The 19,729-nt window shown below is 35.8% G+C and overlaps 1 protein-coding gene across 1 annotated transcript in view; it reads right to left on the bottom strand.

Moving 5' to 3' along the window:
* Positions 1 to 19,729, bottom strand: part of STPG2 (sperm tail PG-rich repeat containing 2) — a 529,587-nt gene that overhangs the window by 418,613 nt on the left and 91,245 nt on the right. Inside the window, 3 exon segments of the mRNA XM_089911325.1 lie at positions 6,605 to 6,762; positions 13,080 to 13,239; positions 15,985 to 16,092. Of these exon segments, the coding sequence (XP_089767451.1) occupies positions 6,605 to 6,762; positions 13,080 to 13,239; positions 15,985 to 16,092 (426 nt within the window).

The raw sequence follows: 19,729 nt of genomic DNA, 5'->3' as shown, positions 1-19,729 counted from the left end.
GCCATTTGTCTTAAGGTTCTATCTGTCCGTTTTTTTGATTTTTTTTCTAATTTTTTTGCTTAATAATTATTTTTTAATTTAAAAACTTTATTTTACTTTATCTTCTTTCTTTCTTTATTCTTTCCTTCCCTCCTTCCTACCTTCCTTCCTTCCTCCCACCATCCCTCCTTCCCTCCCTCCATGCTTTCTTTCTTTCTTTCCTTCTTTTCTTCTTTCTTTCTTTCTTCCTTCCATCCATCCTTCCTTCCTTCCTTTCCTTCCTTTCTTTTTTCTTTCTTTCTTTCTTCTACTAATTCTTTCTCTCTACTTTTTCTCCCTTTTATCCTGAGTCGTGTGGATGAAAGGCTCCTGGTGCTGCAGCCTGGAGTCAGTGCTGTGCCTCTGAGGTGGGAGAGCCAACTTCAGGACACTGGTCAACAAGAGACTTCCCAGCTCCACATAATATCAAATGGCGAAAATGTCCCAGAGATCTCCATCTCAACGCCAGCACCCAGCTTCACTCAATGATCAGCAGGCTACAGTGCTGGACACCCTATGCCAAACAACTAGCAAAACAGGAACACAACCCCACCCATTAGCAGAGAGGCTGCCTAAAATCATAATAAGTCCACAGACACTCCAAAACACACCACCAGACATGGTCCTGCCCACCAGAAAGACAAGATCCAGCCTCATCCACCACAACACAGGCACTAGTCCCCTCCACCAGGAAGCCTACACAACCCACTGAACCAACCTTAGCCACTGGGGACAGACACCAAAACCAACAGGAACTACAAACCTGCAGCCTGCAAAAAGGAGACCCCAAACACAGCAAGATAAGCAAAATGAGAAGACAGAAAAACACACAGCAGATGAGGGAGCAAGATAAAAACCCACCAGACGTAAAAAATGAAGAGGAAATAGGCAGTCTACCTGAAAAAGAATTCAGAATAATGATAGTAAAGATGATCCAAAATCTTGGAAATAGAATAGACGAAATGCAAGAAACATTTAACAAGGACCTAGAAGAACTAAAGATGAAACAAACAATGATGAACAATACAATAAATGAAATGAAAAATACTCTAGATGGGATCAATAGCAGAATAACTGAGGCAGAAGAACGGATAAGTGACCTGGAAGATAAAATAGTGGAAATAACTACTGCAGAGCAGAATAAAGAAAGAAGCATGAAAAGAACTGAGGACAGTCTCAGAGACCTCTGGGACACCATTAAACGTACCAACATTCGAATTATAGGGGTTCCAGAAGAAGAAGAGAAAAAGAAAAGGACTGAGAAAATATTTGAAGAGATTATAATTGAAAATTTCCCTAATATGGGAAAGGAAATAGTTCATCAAGTCCAGGAAACCACAGAGAGTCCCATACAGGATAAATCCAAGGAGAAATACGCCAAGACACATATTAATCAAACTGTCAAAAATTAAATACAAAGAAAGCATATTAAAAGCAGCAAGGGAAAAACAACAAATAACACACAAGGGAATCCCCATAAGGTTAACAGCTGACCTTTCAGCAGAAACTCTGCAAGCCAGAAGGGACTGGCAGGACATATTTAAACTGATGAAGGAGAAAAACCTGCAACCAAGATTACTCTACCCAGCAAGGATCTCATTCAGATTTAATGGAGAAATTAAAACTTTACAGACAAGCAAAAGCTGCGAGAGTTCAGCACCACCAAAGCAGCTTTACAACAAATGCTAAAGGAACTTCTCTAGGCAAGAAACACAAGAGGAGGAAAAGACCTACAATAATGAACCCAAAACAATTTAGAAAATGGGAATAGGAACATACATATTGATAATTACCTTAAATGTAAATGGACTAAATGCTCCCACCAAAAGACACAGATTGGCTGAATGGATGCAAAAACAAGACCCATATATATGCTGTCTACAAGAGACCCATTTCAGACCTAGAGACACATACAGACTGAAAGTAAGGGGATGGAAAAAGATATTCCATGCAAATGGAAATCAAAAGAAAGGTGGAGTAGCAATTCTCATATCAGACAAAATAGACTTTAAAATAAAGACTATTAGAAGAGACAAAGAAGGACACTACATAATGATCAAGGGATCGATCCAAGAAGAAGATATAGCAATTGTAAATATTTATGCACCCAACATAGGAGCACGTCAATACATAAGGCAAATACTAACAGCCATAAAAGGGAAAATCGACAGTAATATACTCATAGTACGGGACTTTAACACCCCACTTTCACCAATGGATAGATCACTCAAAATGAAAAAAAATAAGGAAACACAAGCTTTAAATGATACATTAAACAAGATGGACTTAATTGATATTTATAGGACACTCCATCCAAAAACAACAGAATACACATTTTACTCAAGGGCTCATGGAACATTCTCCAGGATAGATCATATCTTGAGTCACAAATCAAGCCTTGTTAAATTTAAGAAAATTGAAATTGTATCAAGTATCTTTTCCAACCACAATGCTGTGAGACTAGATATCAATTACAGGAAAAGATCTGTAAAAAATACAAACACATGGAGGCTAAACAATACACTACTTAATAACGAAGTGGTCACTGAAGAAATCAAAGAGGAAATAAAAAAAAATACCTAGAAACAAATGACAATGGAGACTTGATGACCCAAAACCTATGGGATGCAGCAAAAGCAGTTCTAAGAGGGAAGTTTATAGCAATACAAGCCCACCTTAAGAAACTGGAAACATCTCGAATAAACGACCTAAACTTGCACCTAAAGCAATTAGAGAAAGAAGAACAAAAAAACCCCAAAGTTAGCAGAAGGAAAGAAATCATAAAAATCAGATCAGAAAAAAATGAAAAAGAAATGAAGGAAACGATAGTAAAGATCAATAAAACTAAAAGCTGGTTCTTTGAGAAGATAAACAATATTGACAAACCATTAGCCAGACTCATCAAGAAAAAAAGGGAGAAGACTCAAATCAATAGAATTAGAAATGAAAAAGGAGAAGTAACAACTGACACTGCAGAAATACAAAAGATCATGAGAGATTACTACAAGCAACTCTATGCCAATAAAATGGACACCCTGGAAGAAATGGACAAATTCTTAGAAATGCACAAACTGCCACGACTGAATCAGGAAGAAATAGAAAGTATGAACAGACCAACCACAAGCACTGAAATTGAAACTGTGATTAAAAATCTTCCAACAAACAAAACCCCAGGACCAGATGGCTTCACAGGCGAATTCTATCAAACATTTAGAGAAGAGCTAACACCTATCCTTCTCAAACTCTTCCAAAATATAGTAGAGGGCAGAACACTCCCAAATTCATTCTACAAGGCCACCATCACCCTGATACCAAAACCAGACAAGGATGTCACAAAGAAAGAAAACTACAGGCCAATATCACTGATGAACATAGATGCAAAAATCCTCAACAAAATACTAGCAAACAGAATCCAACACCACATTAAAAGGATCATACACCATGATCAAGTGGGGTTTATTCCAGGAATGCAAGGATTCTTCAATATACACAAATCAATCAATGTGATACACCATATTAACAAACTGGAGAAAAACCATATGATCATCTCAATAGATGCAGGGAAAGCTTTTGACAAAATTCAACACCCATTTATGATAAAAACCCGGCAGAAAGTAGGCATAGAGGGAACTTTCCTCAACATAATAAAGGCCATATAGGACAAACCCACAGCCAACATCATCGTCAATGATGAAAAACTGAAAGCATTTCCACTAAGATCAGGAACAAGACAAAGTTGCCCACTCTCACCACTCTTATTCAACATAGTTTTGGAAGTTTTAGCCACAGCAACCAGAGAAGAAAAGGAAATAAAAGGAATCCAAATCGGAAAAGAAGAAGTAAAGCTGTCACTGTTTGCAGATGACATGATACTATACATAGAGCATCCTAAAGATGCTACGAGAAAACTACTAGAGCTAATCAATGAATGTGGTAAAGTTGCAGGATACAAAATTAATGCATAGAAATCTCTGGCATTCCTATACACTAATGATGAAAACCCTGAAAGTGAAATCAAGAAAACACTCCCATTTACCACTGCAACAAAAAGAATAAAATATCTAGGAATAAACCTACCTAAGGAGACAAAAGACCTGTATGCAGAAAATTATAAGACACTGCTGAAAGAAATTAGAGATGATACAAATAGATGGAGAGATATACCATGTTATTGGATTGGAAGAATCAACATTGTGAAAGTGACTCTACTACCCAAAGCAATCTACAGATTCAATGCAATCGCTATCAAACTAGAACTAGTTTTTTCACAGAACTAGAAGAAAAAATTTCAATATTTGTATGGAAACACAAAAGACGCCGAATAGCCAAAGCAATCTTGAGAACAAAAAACGGAGCTGGAGGAATCAGGCTCCCTGACTTCAGCCTATACTACAAAGCTACAGTAATCAAGACAGTATGGTACTGACACAAAAACAGAAAGATAGATCAATGGAACAGAGTAGAAAGCCCAGAGATAAACCCATGCACATATGGTCACCTTATCTTTGATAAAGGAGACAGGAATGTACAGTGGAGAAAGGACAGCCTCTTCAATAAGTGGTCCTGGGAAAACTGGACAGGTACATGTAAAAGTATGAGATTAGATCACTCCCTAACACCATACACAAAAATAAGCTCAAAATGGATTAAGGACCTAAATGTAAGGACAGAAACTATGAAACTCTTAGAGGAAAACATAGGCAGAACACTCTATGACATAAATCACAGCAAGATCCTTTTTGACCCACCTCCTAGAGAAATGGAAATAAAAAAAAAATAAACAAATGTGATCTAATGAAACTTCAAAGCCTTTGCACAGGAAAGGAAACCATAAACCAGACCAAAAGACAACCCACAGAATGGGAGAAAATATTTGCAAATGAAGCAACTGACAAAGGATTAATTTCCGAAATTTACAAGCAGCTCATGCAGCTCAATAACAAAAAAACAAAAAACCCAATCCAAAATTGGGCAGAAGACCTAAATAGACATTTCTCTAAAGAAGATATACAGACTGCCAACAAACACTTGAAAGAATGCTCAACATCATTAATCATTAGAGAAATGCAAATCAAAACTACGATGAGATATCATCTCACACCAGTCAGAATGGCCATCATCAAAAAATCTAGAAACAATAAATGCTGGAGAGGGTGCGGAAAAAAGGGAACACTCTTGCACTGCCGGTGGGAATGTGAATTGGTACAGCCACTATGGAGAACAGTATGGATGTTCCTTAAAAAACTACAAATAGAACTTCCATATGACCCAGCAATCCCACGACTGGGCATATACCCTGAGAAAATCATAATTCAAAAGGAGTCATGTACCAAAATGTTCATTGCAGCTCTATTTACAATAGCCCGGAGATGGAAACAACCTAAGTGCCCATCATTGGATGAATGGATAAAGAAGATGTGGCACATATATACAACGGAATATTACTCAGCCATAAAAAGAAACGAAATTGAGCTATTTGTAATGAGGTGGATAGACCTAGAGTCTGTCATACAGAGTGAAGTAAGTCAGAAAGAGAAAGACAAGTACCGTATGCTAACACATATATATGGAATTTAAGGGAAAAAAATGTCATGAAGAACCTAGGGGTAAGACAGGAATAAAGACACAGACCTACTAGAGAACGGACTTGAGGATATGGGAAGGGGGAAGGGTGAGTTGTGACAAAGCGAGAGAGAGGCATGAACATATATACACTACCAAACATAAGGTAGATAGCTAGTGGGAAGCAGCCGCACAGGACAGGGAGATCATCTCGGTGCTTTGTGACAGCCTGGAGGGGCGGGATAGGGAGGGTGGGAGGGAGGGAGGGAGACACAAGAGGGAAGAGATATGGGAACATATGTATAACTGATTCACTTTGTTATAAAGCAGAAACTAACATACCATTGTAAAGCAATTATACCCCAATAAAGATGTTAAAAAAAAATTGAATAATGTACTATCCACTCTTTTTTGTCAGTTTATTTCATTCCTCCTAATTATTCTGAGAGGGCTGGATGTACTAATTCTTGTTAAATATGAGTATATCACAGTTTGTTTATCCATTCATTGATTAATGGACATTTGGGTTGTTTTCAGCTCTATTATTACAAATAAAGTTTTATGAACTTTATATGAACTATATGAATAAAGCTATGAACACTCATGTACAAAAAAAAAAAGCACATCAAATACTGAGGGATAAATCTAATAAAGATGTGTAAGACGTCAACATAAAAATTATAAAACTGCAGAGAGCATTTAAAGAAGCCCTAAATTAAAGGAAGCCTAAATTTACTTTCAGAATATAGTGGCCCAATCATAAAATGAAGATAAATATTTAAAGAACTATATGTGAGATCTCCAAAGAGATAAAGAATAAGATCTACTTTTAAAAAAGAAATTACAAACATAGCTGTGAACCAAATTAATTTTTGTTCTTATGCCATAAATGACCATATGTAAATAATTTCAATAATAATAGTATGGTTTATAATAATGAGGTATATATATCACATGTAATCCTGTAAACCCTAAATTCTTGGTAATAGATATAAGTAATATAATTTTGGTATCCACATATTACCTTATAGCCAGCAGGCCCAGGAGTAGGAAAAACTTTCTGAACCAGGAAGAGAGACTGAGGAACAGAAGAACCAAATGCACTTTTCTTTTGTTTCTTCAAGCAGGTATTGCTAAAGTTGTCAATTAAAGTATTGTTTTGGATATTATAAAACCCAGGACCTAGAATTATGAAGAATATCATATGTAAGAAACACTTTTAATTCTTTTAAACTGAGTAACTTTATTATTTATTTTACTTTATTTATTGAATGAAAGATCCTTTAACTTCTATAGTGCTTTATCATTTTCAAAAGTTTTACACCCATGATTTCATATAATCCCAAAATAACCCTTTTACTTTTCCCCGCCCTTGTATTTCTCTTCCCCGCTTCCCCCTCCTCCCTGGTAACCACTAGTTTGTTCTCTATATCTGTGAGTCTGCTTCTTTTTGTTTATTCACTAGTTTGTTGTATTTTGTAGATTCCATATATAAGTGATATCACACAATTTGTCTTTCTCTGTTTGACTTATTTCACTTATCAAAATACCCTCAAAGTCCATCCATATTGATGCAAATGGATCAATATGGATGATGCAAATGGATCATATGGATGACATCCAAAAGTCATCCATATTGATGCAAATGGCAAAATTTCATTGTTTTTTATGGCTTATTTATAAACTGAGTAACTATAAATGAAGTAATTTTTTAGAAAGAATTCTCATGTATTGCTGGCAGGAATGCAAAGTGCTTTGCCATTCTGAAAAACAATTTGTCAAATTCTTATAAAGTTAAACATATACTTACCATATGACCCAGAAATCCTACTCCTAGTTATTTCCGCAAGAGAAATAAAAACAACCCAAATGTCCATTAGCTGGTGAACAGATAAACAAAATGTGCTACACCCAAACAATGGAATAATACTCAATAATAAAAAGAAAAAATAAATGCAACAACATGAATGAACCTCAAAAACATCATGCTAAGTGAAAGATGACAAACACAAAATCCTAAATAATGTGTAATTCCATTTATATAAAATTCCAGAAAATGCAAAATCATAGAAACACTGACAGTTACTTAGGGCCAAGAGTGGGGGTAGAGATTAACTGCAGAAGGTCATGAGGAACTTTTTTTTTTTTGAAACCTAGATGACCTTGGGTATGGCGATGACATTTTATTTTATTTTTTAATAAATTTATTATTTTTATTTTTATTTTTGGCTGCGTTCAGTCTTTGCTGCCACTTGCGTGCTTTCTCTAGTTGTGGCGAGTGGGAGCTACTCTTGGTCGCGGTACACAGGCTTCTCATTGTAGTGGCTTCTCCTGCTGCAGAGCACAGGCTCTAGGCATGGGGGCTTCAGTAGTTGTGGCATGCAGGCTCAGTAGTTGTGGCTCATGGGCTCTAGAGCGCAGGCTCAGTAGTTGTGGCACAAGGGCTTAGCTGCTCCGCGGCATGTGGGATATTCCCGGACCAGGGCTCAAACCCACATCCCCTGCATTGGCAGGTGGATTCTTTACCACTGCACCACCAGGGAAGTCCTGAGAGAACGTTTTAAGAATGATGGAAGTGTTCTAAAACTTGATTAAATAGTGGTGATTATCTATGTACATTTACCAACACTCATCAAAATGTACACTTAAAATTATTTCTATTGTGTAAATTATATTCAGTAAAGAAGGAAGGAAGGAAGGAAGGGAGGGAGGGAGGGAGGGAGGAGGGCAGGAGGGAAATTCTTGATGCCAAAAAGTATTGAAATCTTGATGTAACAACATTAAAAATCAATTTGGAACAGAAAAAAATCAGCTATCACCCAATCTTCCTATCATAGTATTTAGTTATTTTAATTTTTGCCTTTTACCCTTTAGTGTACATTTATAACCAGGAATATTTTCTACAGTGACAATCTGAGTGAATAACATTTCTTTTTATTCATTCAAAATAATACAAACAACTTTCTTTGCCATTGATAAAAGTTTTTATCAAGACATTCAAATATTTGAAACAAATATTTATACATGTTTTATAGTTCAGTATTTTCAAGAAATCAGTTCCAGTGAGCAGCAATATTCATAAAATGCAATATCAAATACTTGAAAGAACACCTGATTTGGTTGTACTCATGTTATCTGGAATCTACTAAATTAGATCTGCAACTAAATAGGTATGAACCATCACTTAAATCTCATTTGTTTTTCTGGGCTTCAAGTTCCTGTCTGCAGATAATAGGAATTGACTAGATCAGTGCTACTCAAAATGTGATCTGTGAACTGCTGCCCGTCCAAGAACAGTCTACAATAAAAGGAGCTTACAACTAAATGTAAATTGACTCACTAAACATTTTATAACTAGTCTTTCTCCATGAAGGAAGCATTGTGTGGATTTACATTCTGGTGCAATCTCCCTTCTCACTGCAGGCAGGTAACAAACAAGTGGGCATGAGGCTAGATGATACTTTAGGTTCCTTCTGGTTTAAAAGTGATCAAGTCATTCTACGCAGTCAAATCCTCTGTACTCCTGATACATGTAAGGTTTTTCTCAAAGAAGCTGCCCACAAATTCTTCCCAGTTTTTCAAATATTCTAGTTCTAAAGTCTATTCCCCAAAAGTCTGTCATCCCAACTCTCAGAAAACCTAAATGCCAATAATACATCTTATTTCTGACGTCTTCCAACATTCCTCCACTGATAATGCTTGGGAAAAATATAAATAGAGAGCATAATGAAAACTATTTGGGCCACCATTTAAGGGACTTAAAATACAAATATCTTAGATTTGCCTCTCTTCCGGCATGAGAGGACAACATAACATTGTGACAAGTGAGCTTAAGTACTTAAATATAGGGACCTCAAGGTGTGCACATTTCAGGTACTACCTTGTTAAGGTTCTGATTTGAAAAGCCACCCTGATCGTTATAATTCACTTACATTAGAGGTTTTTTGTGTTCGTTTTCCAGTTATTAAGTGTAGCAATGCCCAGGAACCCCAGAGTTAGACAGCTTAGGATGCCTACGAACAGTAACCTGCCACAGCTCTGAGCCATATATTAGGTGGTTGAATCTGTTCTATGACTGATTTGTGAGTCTAAGTCATTACTGTACACTAATACCTACACGGGAAAAAGAAAACACAAGAAGGCCATTCTCACTAATTCTTAAAATATGTAAGATCAGGATTAGATTTTAGAGGTCATCATAATTAAACTTTATCCTTTAAAAATAAAATAACCTTTGGGGAATTTATAAAACTTTATTTGTAATACATTAGACCATCAAATTGAAAACAAGGCCCAAACTTAAGGCAGTTGGGTCACTGAATAAATTGATATTTTGAAATAATTTGTATTTCAGATTCATGATAAACACTACTGAGCTAGGCTCATCTGGGGTAGTGCCTAGCACCTATATAAGACCTCTCCAGAATGGCAGTCTTAAACTAGCCAGATTTCTATCTAGAAGCTCAGGTCTCCAAAATCAATTGTTTCTATAGGCCCAGGTATATGCTGTTAAGCTTATGAATTTGCCTGAGAAGTGCTAGAATATCACTTCCACTGCATGCTATTGGAGAAGAAAGCCACCAGACTAGCCAAGATTGAAGATGTAGAAGAATAATACTCAACCTCTCAATGGCATAAATAGTAAATAATTTTATACCATGAGTACAGCATTACTATAAGGAAAAATTACCGTGTCAAAACTTGGAGCAATGGTTTGGGATCAGGCAATGGGCCAGAAGCTGAAACAACTCAAGACTTAGAGAAATGGCCTTGAGGAGACAGTTGGTAATGGCTTAAAGAGAGTGATAAAAATGTTATGGAGGTTGGAGAAAAGATAATTTGTATTCTGTAATGGCAGAAATTTTGGCAAAACTAATACTTGGAATAGTGAAGAAAACACCTAATAAAATAGTGGATTCTAGCTCAGGAAATGTCTAGGTTAAATATCAAAAGTGCCAACTAGTTGCTTTTAGCTGTGTGTGAGAAGGTATAGTTAGAAAGAGATAAGCTAAAACTGCTCAGTTTTCAAGGAGAATTTATAGGAAATAAAATGAAACCAGTATTTTCTGAGTTTGAAAGTAAATTGTTTTTCATCCCCAGTCTCTCCACACAGCAAAAAGCTCTCAAAGCAAGAAACGCCCCGAGACCAAATCCAGGGTTTAGCTGTAAGACCTTTGTTAAGACCTCAAAAAGATTTAAGATGGTATCTCATAGAATCGCTCAGTTACAGAAAAGAACATCTAGGAATTTTAAGGCCATATGTCATAGACCCTCTAAGCTAAAACAATAGTGCAATAGTGCTCCTAAGAATCTAAGAGTACAGAAACACAGCAACACTAAAGGTGACCCAAAGTAGACAAAGGTTTTTCTAAGAAGTACATGTGAGCTTGGCTTTTGTCCAGTGTATTTGATTATAAATTAAAATAATAAACCTACAAAGTTTTAATAAGGAATGAACCAACCTGGAATGAAACAAACAACAACAGTGCAAAATGAAAAGTGGCTCATAGATCCCGGATCTCCCTGGGCAGGAAGCAGGTTGAGAAAGCTGAAAACACAGCCTATTTCTTATAGAAGAGGAAGGATGTTTCAAAGGATGAAACCAAGAGCCTAAAAGGTAAAACAAAGCACCACAGGAAATCTTACTCCCAGGGAGCCCAACTGAGCCCTAACTAAGAAAATGGCAACATATGCCACCTTGGACTTCAGAATTGCTATAGGCCTGTGACTTCTATTGTCACTGAGCAGGACCCCATGGGGCCTTCTCAGGACAGATACCCTCACCCAATGCCCTCTGCCTGTCTCTTATCTGTAGAAAACTAGCCTCCTAGGCCCTCCACAAGTTCCAAAGAATAAATTTAATCAGAGAAGGGAGAAAATGCAGAAAGAAAGGAAAACAGTCAAGCAAGACAAAATAATAATACTTTAGCCATTAAACAAAGTCAAGCACTTTTAGTTCCTCCTCAAAGGCTATAGATAACATTCTAAGCCATGTCCTTTGAGCTGTTTTGCAGATACTGAAACCTCCACCAGGTGGAAGAAGTTAACTGTATGCTGCCCACAAACAGGTAGACCCCAGAGCAGCTGGAAACAGAAGGTTGGTGATGTTGACTCCCGATTACCTCACAACTAACCCATCAGAAGAATGTCCATGAGCTGATCACGCACCCCACAATTCCCCTCCCTCACCCTGTCTTTAAAAACCTTTCCCTGAAAGCCATTGGGGAGTTTGGGCCTTTTGAGCACTAGCTACCTGGACTCCTTGCTTGGTGCCCTGCAGTAAATGCTGCACTTTTCTTCACCACAACACTGTGTCAGTAGATTGGCTCTACTGCACACGGGCAAGTGGACCCAAGTTTGATTTGGTAATATTGTGGGCCTCCAGTTTTCTCTCTTTTTTGGATAGGAGTTTCTAGTATTATTATCCTATCTCTCTCCCACCACTATGTGTTGAATATATGGGTGAGATAACTTGTATCTGTACTTCACAGCTCTTCTGATAGAGAAGGGAGATATACAAGATGATCTGAAGGACCACACCCAAGAATCCCCACCTGCACCTACACCTGACTTAGATAACAAGATCCTTGTCTTTAAGATTATACCATAGTTGCCTGAGACTTTGGAGGCCTTGAGAAGGCATGTAGGAAAAATGAAAATATTTTGTAGCCAGAGGGTAATCTATAGCAGATTAAAGATGGCCACAAATTCCTTGCTACCCCTGTCATTGAAAGATGAAGTTTCATGTCCTTCTTTTCAATATAGGCTACCCTGTGCCACTTGATTGACTAACAGAAAGTGATGTCCTGGAATTTCTGAGGGTAGGTCATAAGAAGCCTTGCAGCTTCCTGCCAGGTCTCATGGAGCCCTGAGCTACCAGGTGAAAAGACCAACTACCCTGGGGTAGCAATGCTTGAGCTATGCATGCACTCTGAGTAACAGTCCCATCTGAACTCTGCCTTTTAGCAGTCCCACAGATTAATGGGATATGATGGAAAAAGTCTGTTTTTTTAAGCCACTGAGTTTGTTATACATCAGCAATGTGTTAGTCATTATATGTTATTTTTGTGTTATAGTTTTAGATTATCCACTGTATACTGGAATACCCACTGAGAATACTAGAACATGTGATTGGACATCTCCAAAATAAAATTTTAACAAAACTGAATATCATAAGTTATATTACTGGCAGTGACCACATAATTTACATATATGTTCACCTACCAAGGGAAAATTAGGAAATTTATTGAAAAAAGGAAAACAATAGAAAATTACAACTAAGAGATGTGACAAGTTAAATTAAAATCTTACTAAAACTGTACATTATTTTTATCTGTGTTTAGTGTAGAGTCAATGCTTAAAAAAATGTTGACTTAAAATGACAACACCACCCATAGAACAGAAAATTGTACTTTCCTCCCTACTTTCTGGTGCAACCATTTGAAGAATATTAAGTTGCATAAAGCTAAAGAGTAGATACATATGAATTCATTGCTAACCTGGAATTTTCTCTGTCCTAGAGTCTTGTGTGAATTGAGTAGCACTTTGACCAAATGAGGTATTTTTCAGTCCTGGTGTTTTCTTCAAGGGCTTGAAAGCAGTTCGAGATTCATTATATGCACCAGGAGCTGGGGTGATTGATTTCATAGGGAAAAACCTCTAGTGAAGAACAAGAAAATATGCCAGTAAGAAACTATGGTACGTTTTGATATTTTGTGAGTTAAAAGCTGCTTTCTTAGTAATATAACATCTGGAGTTTATTTCTTAATGGAGTGAAGAAAATGTAGATGAGTAAAGATATCTATCAAAACATAAAATATACACTTTTAGAAAAATCATCTATACATTAATACAGTAATGCATTATGTACCTCGCTAAGCCAGAAAGACTTTTCAAAGGAAATCATCTCAATATGAGATTCAGATGATAGTGTGTGGACAATCTTCATATTTAAAATATTCTGCAAGATAATAAAGAAAAACTACATGATCTAACATGGTTTCTTCTATGTAATAAAATTACACAAATTGACAAAGTTCCTCAACATATATATTCAATTAACTCAACGATACCATTAGCTACCTTAAGAAAAAAATCTTAGATTCAAGTGGTATATAAATCCACTTTAACTTATATTAAAGTTATGATTTTATAAACTTATAATAAGCTTACTTATTATAAATTTATAATATTTGACTGATTGATATTAAATATACATGTATCTATATGTAAATTATGAAATCTTATGAAATATAGCATTGAATAATCTATTTTTTTAAGTTTTTTATTTAGAATTAATTTAAAATTTGGAACATTCAAATTTATGAATAAAAATAATGCAGAAAATACCTGTGCAATGATTACCCAGATGCACCTGCTAACATGTTATGCCATTCACTGTTTTCATTTGCCCACTCTATTTCTGTCTTTCTCTCTGTATGTCCATTCCTCCCTCTCTCTGTCTCTCTACACACACACACATACACACACACACACACACACACACACACAACACGCATATATATAGAACCATTTAATGGAAAGTTATGTGTGTTGTGGCCCTTTACCCCTAAATACTTTAGTGTGTATTTATTAAAAATAGGGATATTTTCTTACATGTATTTTCTTAAATGTATCAATGATATGACTTTTATCTAATGTACCATTCATATTCCAAATCTGTCAGTTGATCTAATTATAATTCTATTGCATTTTTCCCCTATAATACATAACCGAGTCTAGGCTCAGATATTGCTTTTAGCCTCCTTTCATGTAGGAACATTTCCAAAGCCTTCTTAAATACTATTTTATTATTTAAATGCTGAGTCAATGTTTTTAAATGGTAATACTCAACCCTGGCTGCATACAGAATTACTTGAGGAGTTAAAAAAAGTATTGGTGCCTGGGTCCTATTCTGGACCAGTTGAATCAATCTCTGGGAGAGAGGAAAGAAAGCAACTGCGTATCAGAATGTATTAAAATTTCCCCAAATAGTCTAATATGCAGCAAGAGTTGAGAACCATTATTATAAAGGAAATCTTATGTTTTAAAAATTAATAGTTGAAGACATAAGAAAATTCAATGCATTTAAATAAAATACCAGACAACTCCTTAAGTCAAGACTAAAATAAGTATCCCAATAACATAACATGTCTTTAATCCTATAAATCAAAAATTGTGTTCTAAGTCCACCTTGTTAATTTCATTATTGCTTTTTCAATCATAATCATTAATAAATCTATTCATATTCAGCTAAACACTAACACTACCCCTAGCAGGCAGTCCTGTTGGTTTTAACTCCTCCATATCTTTCACCCCAGAACAATGATTCTTTTCTTCATGGTCCTCTTAAGCAAAATTGATATCATATTCTTTTTCATTTCTGAAAATATATTTAAAATATTATAATTGGTGCTAAGTAATGTCACATTAGGACTGTATATCAGATGAACAGGAATAGCATAAAAACTGAGAGTTCTAGTTGTAAAAATGGTATTTTTAAAATCAAGGGCACACACACGATATCCCATTCCCTCACATCCATTCTGTGTAGTACCTTAAGTACTATCAAGTTGCTCAAGGCAGAAACCTGCTGTTCATTCCTGATTCTTCCTAGTCCCTCACCACAACATCTAACCCATTTAAAAGTCACGTTAACCGTGTCTCCAAAATATACCTGCAATCTATCTATTTGTCTCCAAGGAGTTGCCTCTTAAGTACAATGAAACTAAAATAGCCCGCTGTAGTCATCTGAAGGTTAATAACCTTCCCAAGTTAAATAAGATAATCTGAGTTTTACATAGTACAATTGGTTAAATATCACAACGACTTGATCTGGCCACTGTGACATAAAGGTTTGCTAGTATTATAATGTTCTTGCCTTAGGAATATCTTAGATACCTTCAAGTCCCCTCAATATAGACCTTGGAGAACAAGATTCCTGTGAAATAGACTCCCACATCACTAATAAAGGCCCCAGTGGCAGTTTTAGATATAATTTACAGCTAGGCTCCAGAGAGCCTTCAGAACCTTCTCCAAAAGATATGAATGTCCTCATAGATTACACGTCAACACTTCACATATTCATTAGTATATTTTAAAACCCAGACTAAAATCTCTTATAAGCTAAACTGAACTTCCACGTAAGCAAATTTGCTTAGCAGACAACGTTTAATAAATAATTTCAATTTGAATATTCATCTCTGCATATTATTGTTAATAGTGTAATCTTAAGTCATTTCCTTTTACCCACATTTCTGGCAAAATGATTTGCCCAGGCTGCATCTATTCCTAATTTGCTTAAATACCATTTCTTTTTATAATCTCCGTAACACCACTGGATTTGTTGCTGGCATTGCATTATACCTATTATACACTAAATGTGAAATAACTGTAGAACATTACCCGGGATTGAGAAAGAAAAGCAGGTGATGCATGATTTACGTTTGATGACATAGTTTCATTCTTCTGAAATTGACTTTTAATGTCGTATTTTCCTTGCCCTGGTACTCCCTAAATTACAGAAAGAAAAAAATACATACTCTCATTAAGAAAGCATGTATAGCGCCTAAGGGAACAGTTGGCTAAATATCTGAACAAAAGCTACAGCGCTTTTAAGTGATATTACCAAAGCACTTCATTAAAAAGCAAGCCAGAACAAACTTCTTAAGAGCAACGGCAACAACAACAAAAACAAAAAAAAAAAAAGGAAATTTTCCTTAGCAAAGCCTCCCAGGAACCCGAAAACACACTACTTGAAACTTTGCTGCCCCCTACTGATAGAGCTCAGAAAAAAATTATCTAGTTCTTCATGTGATTTAGACACTACAATGAATAAAAGTAGTTTCTATATTTCTCCCATTTAACTTTATACAACCAGCTCATCTCTAAAAAATATTTTACTGTCTTTTCAAGTTTCTGTTAATCAGTAGACTGCTTTGTTTCCAACAAATAAGCTTTAGGATATATTTTATTTTAACTACAAATATTAGATGTAAGACATTAAGCTTTTAACTAGATATTTTATAACAGATAAAAATTAATTCAGTAAACATTGGGATTGGGTTTTAATTATCTTGCTAATAAAATGTAAATATATATATAGAAGTACTATTTAGTCATCATCAAATATTTTAACTACCTTGATAAAGTACCTTTCATAGTATAAAAAAGATAAATTTAAATCTTCTGCTTCATATAATATCTCCCCTACTTTTCTATAGTTGAAAGAATTATTCCTTAATTTATGAATTAAATACCTGGCTTATAACTTGGATGTATAATGAAATTTTATCAGCAAATCCTATCAACTATATCATAACAATATAGGCAAATCCAACCATGTCGCTCCACCTCCACAAATACTCTGATCCAAGCCACGATCTCTTACCCGGATTATTGTGAAATCTTCCTAACTGCCTCCCTTGCTTCCACCATTGCCCATTTCAGTCTGTTTCCAACACAGAAACTAGTGATGGATCCAGATAAAACCCTTGGTCAGACTGCACCACTCCCCTTCTCGAACCCATCCAATGGCTTCCAATCTCACTTCTGGCAAAAAACCAAGGTCCTTAATATGAAATGAATTTCACCCCCAGACACACTATTACCACTCTAACCACCTATCCTACTACTCTCTCCACTCATTCACTCTGTTTCCTAAAAAGATCAGTCATATATCCACCTCAAAACCTTTGCACTTACCATTCTCTTTGCTTGGAATGTTCTCCTAGATAGCTCCAGGGCTCACTCTTTCAATTCAGTCAGTTCACTACTCAACGTTACCTTCTCAATGAGTCATTTCCAGGCCACCCAACATAAAATTTCACTGCCTCCCCCAAACAATTCCTGTCCCCTCTCCTACCTATTTTTCAACCTTATTGTTTTTTACTATCCAAAATATGATTTCCTGCAATGTTATAAGCTCCAAGAGGGCAGTTGTTTTTTTGTTTTGTTTTGTTGGCTGCTGTATCTTTAGAGTATAGAAGAGTAGCTGGGGCATAGTAGGTGCTCAGTAAATACTTGTCAGAAGAATGGATGAATGCATGCATTGTATTTTCACTGACCATACAACGATTTTAGAGATACGCTCCTCTGGGAACTAATGTGCCCCCAAATAAGAGCATTATCCATTTCTAATTATAGTAAAATACCTATAATTATAATAAAAAATAATAATTTGAACAATTCTTTAGGAGAAATTCTTATACAGAAATACCTCTTCTTATAAATAAATTATATTCTAAAAATTTATGCAAAGTCCATGCTATGTTGTATCAAATGAACAAATTTACACAATTATTTGATAGCTGATAGAAAAGATTCACTTTGGTCATGCATTTAAGATTGTTTTTTATCTATGAACTTGTAGATAGTTACATTTAGAAGAAAAGAAACTTCTGCATAATTCTGTGTTTATATAAACCTATGAAATATGTATCAAATACAGAAATACGGATATTCAAATACATGATGGTAATCTGTTTTCTTGAACTTTTCAGATATGCTATATCTATCTTCTCTCTGTATAGGAAGGCATGATAAACAATTATTAGCTACTGACAAACAGGGACTACTTTCCTACTGTTTTCAACAGTTGTCTAAGTGGTCATTACTATGGAGCATAGGGAAAAGACTAAGTGTGAATAATGAGATAAGTGAATATACTTAGTCTTGAGAACTATTTTGCATAAAAGACGAAATGAAATCTTGACCCCTTCAATGAACACTTCCTATTCCTTTTCTTCTGTTTTTCCATAGTTCCTAATATTACTGAACTTTGCTTCATTAAATAAGATAGAGCAGTAAAATCAGGTCCTTACTTCTAAAAAGTTAGACTTAGGATTTAATAAGCCAATTAAAAATAAGCTCCAAAATAGGATTGTGAGACACTGACCACTGAAAGGCAGGTTTCTGTTTATGACAATATAAAGAAGATAAAAAGACTTTACAAAGACCAAACCCGAGGCACAGGCTGAAAATGCCGTAATATTTATCCTGCTTTTCCACATTGTGATCAACAAAACACCTGCATTGATACCAACCTATTAAGTACATGGCCTCCCAGTGTCTCATGAGATATGGTGAATTAGAATCTTGCTGGGCCCAGGAATCTGCACTTTGACCAAGCCTCATAGAAGATTCTCATGCACAATAAAGAAACACACTTCAGCCAAAAAGGGGTCACTACTACAGCTTTTTTTGCTAAGCACATCCATCTTAAGGCATAAGGCCCAGATCTTGAAAGTATCCTACCTTGGGAACAGAAGTTAAAGATTATTGAGGCATGTTGTTTATGGCATTTTTTCATGTGCAAGCTAATAAAAATGGGCCTGTCTTTAAAAACTAGGGTATAATCATTCATTTGATCAGATGGTGTGCAGGAATTAAAAGCTTCCTGGCTAATGCTAATGTGCAGTCAGGACTGAGGCCCTAAAACAGTTTAAAACTCACACTGCTGGGCCTCATCCAGGTACAGTCACTTTCCACTGGTTCCGTAACTGCCATTTTTCCGTAGAGTTTCAGAGTCCCCTTCACATCAGTAAGGACAATAGTGACACCAGGCTGCCAGGTATTTCTTTCAGCTCACGTTCTATCATTTAAATTCTGTAATCACATTTTTAATTCTCAAATTATCTTTCTTATTCTCTAAATCTTCTTTATTCACACGTGCATTATCCTCCATGTTTCTGTGGATATAATTTTAATTATTTATAATTTTGTTCTATTATCTGTTTCCTTCGAGTTTCATTGATGTTGCCTTTTTGTTTGTTTGTTTTAGTGTTTCACATTGGAGGGTTTCCTCAAATGTCTGTCTGGTGAGCCCTTGCTCTTCATTCAGACGTAAGAGTGAGTCCCTAAAAAAATCTGATTGAAAATTTCACAGTAGAATAGATGTGACCTGAGGAACTTCCCTGGTGGTCCAGTGGTTAAGACTTTGCCTTCCACTGCAGGGGGTCCGTGTTCGATCTCTGATCAGGGAGCTAAGATCCCATATGCCTTGCAGCCAAAACACCAAAACATAAAAACAGAAGCAATATTGTAAGAAATTCAGTAAAGACTTTTAAAATGGTCCACATCAAAAAAAAAAAAAATCTTAAAAAAAAAGAACAGAAGCAACTTGAAATCTATTGTACTTAATTATGTTGTG

The sequence above is a fragment of the Delphinapterus leucas genome, chromosome 5 (assembly GCF_059928025.1).
Source record: "Delphinapterus leucas isolate spDelLeu-1000000601 "Yukka" chromosome 5, BTC_Dleu_Yukka2, whole genome shotgun sequence".
Classification (NCBI taxonomy): domain Eukaryota; kingdom Metazoa; phylum Chordata; class Mammalia; order Artiodactyla; family Monodontidae; genus Delphinapterus; species Delphinapterus leucas.
The sequence above is the reverse complement of the archived record's forward strand: the minus strand, read 5'-3'. Positions and strand labels throughout refer to the sequence as shown.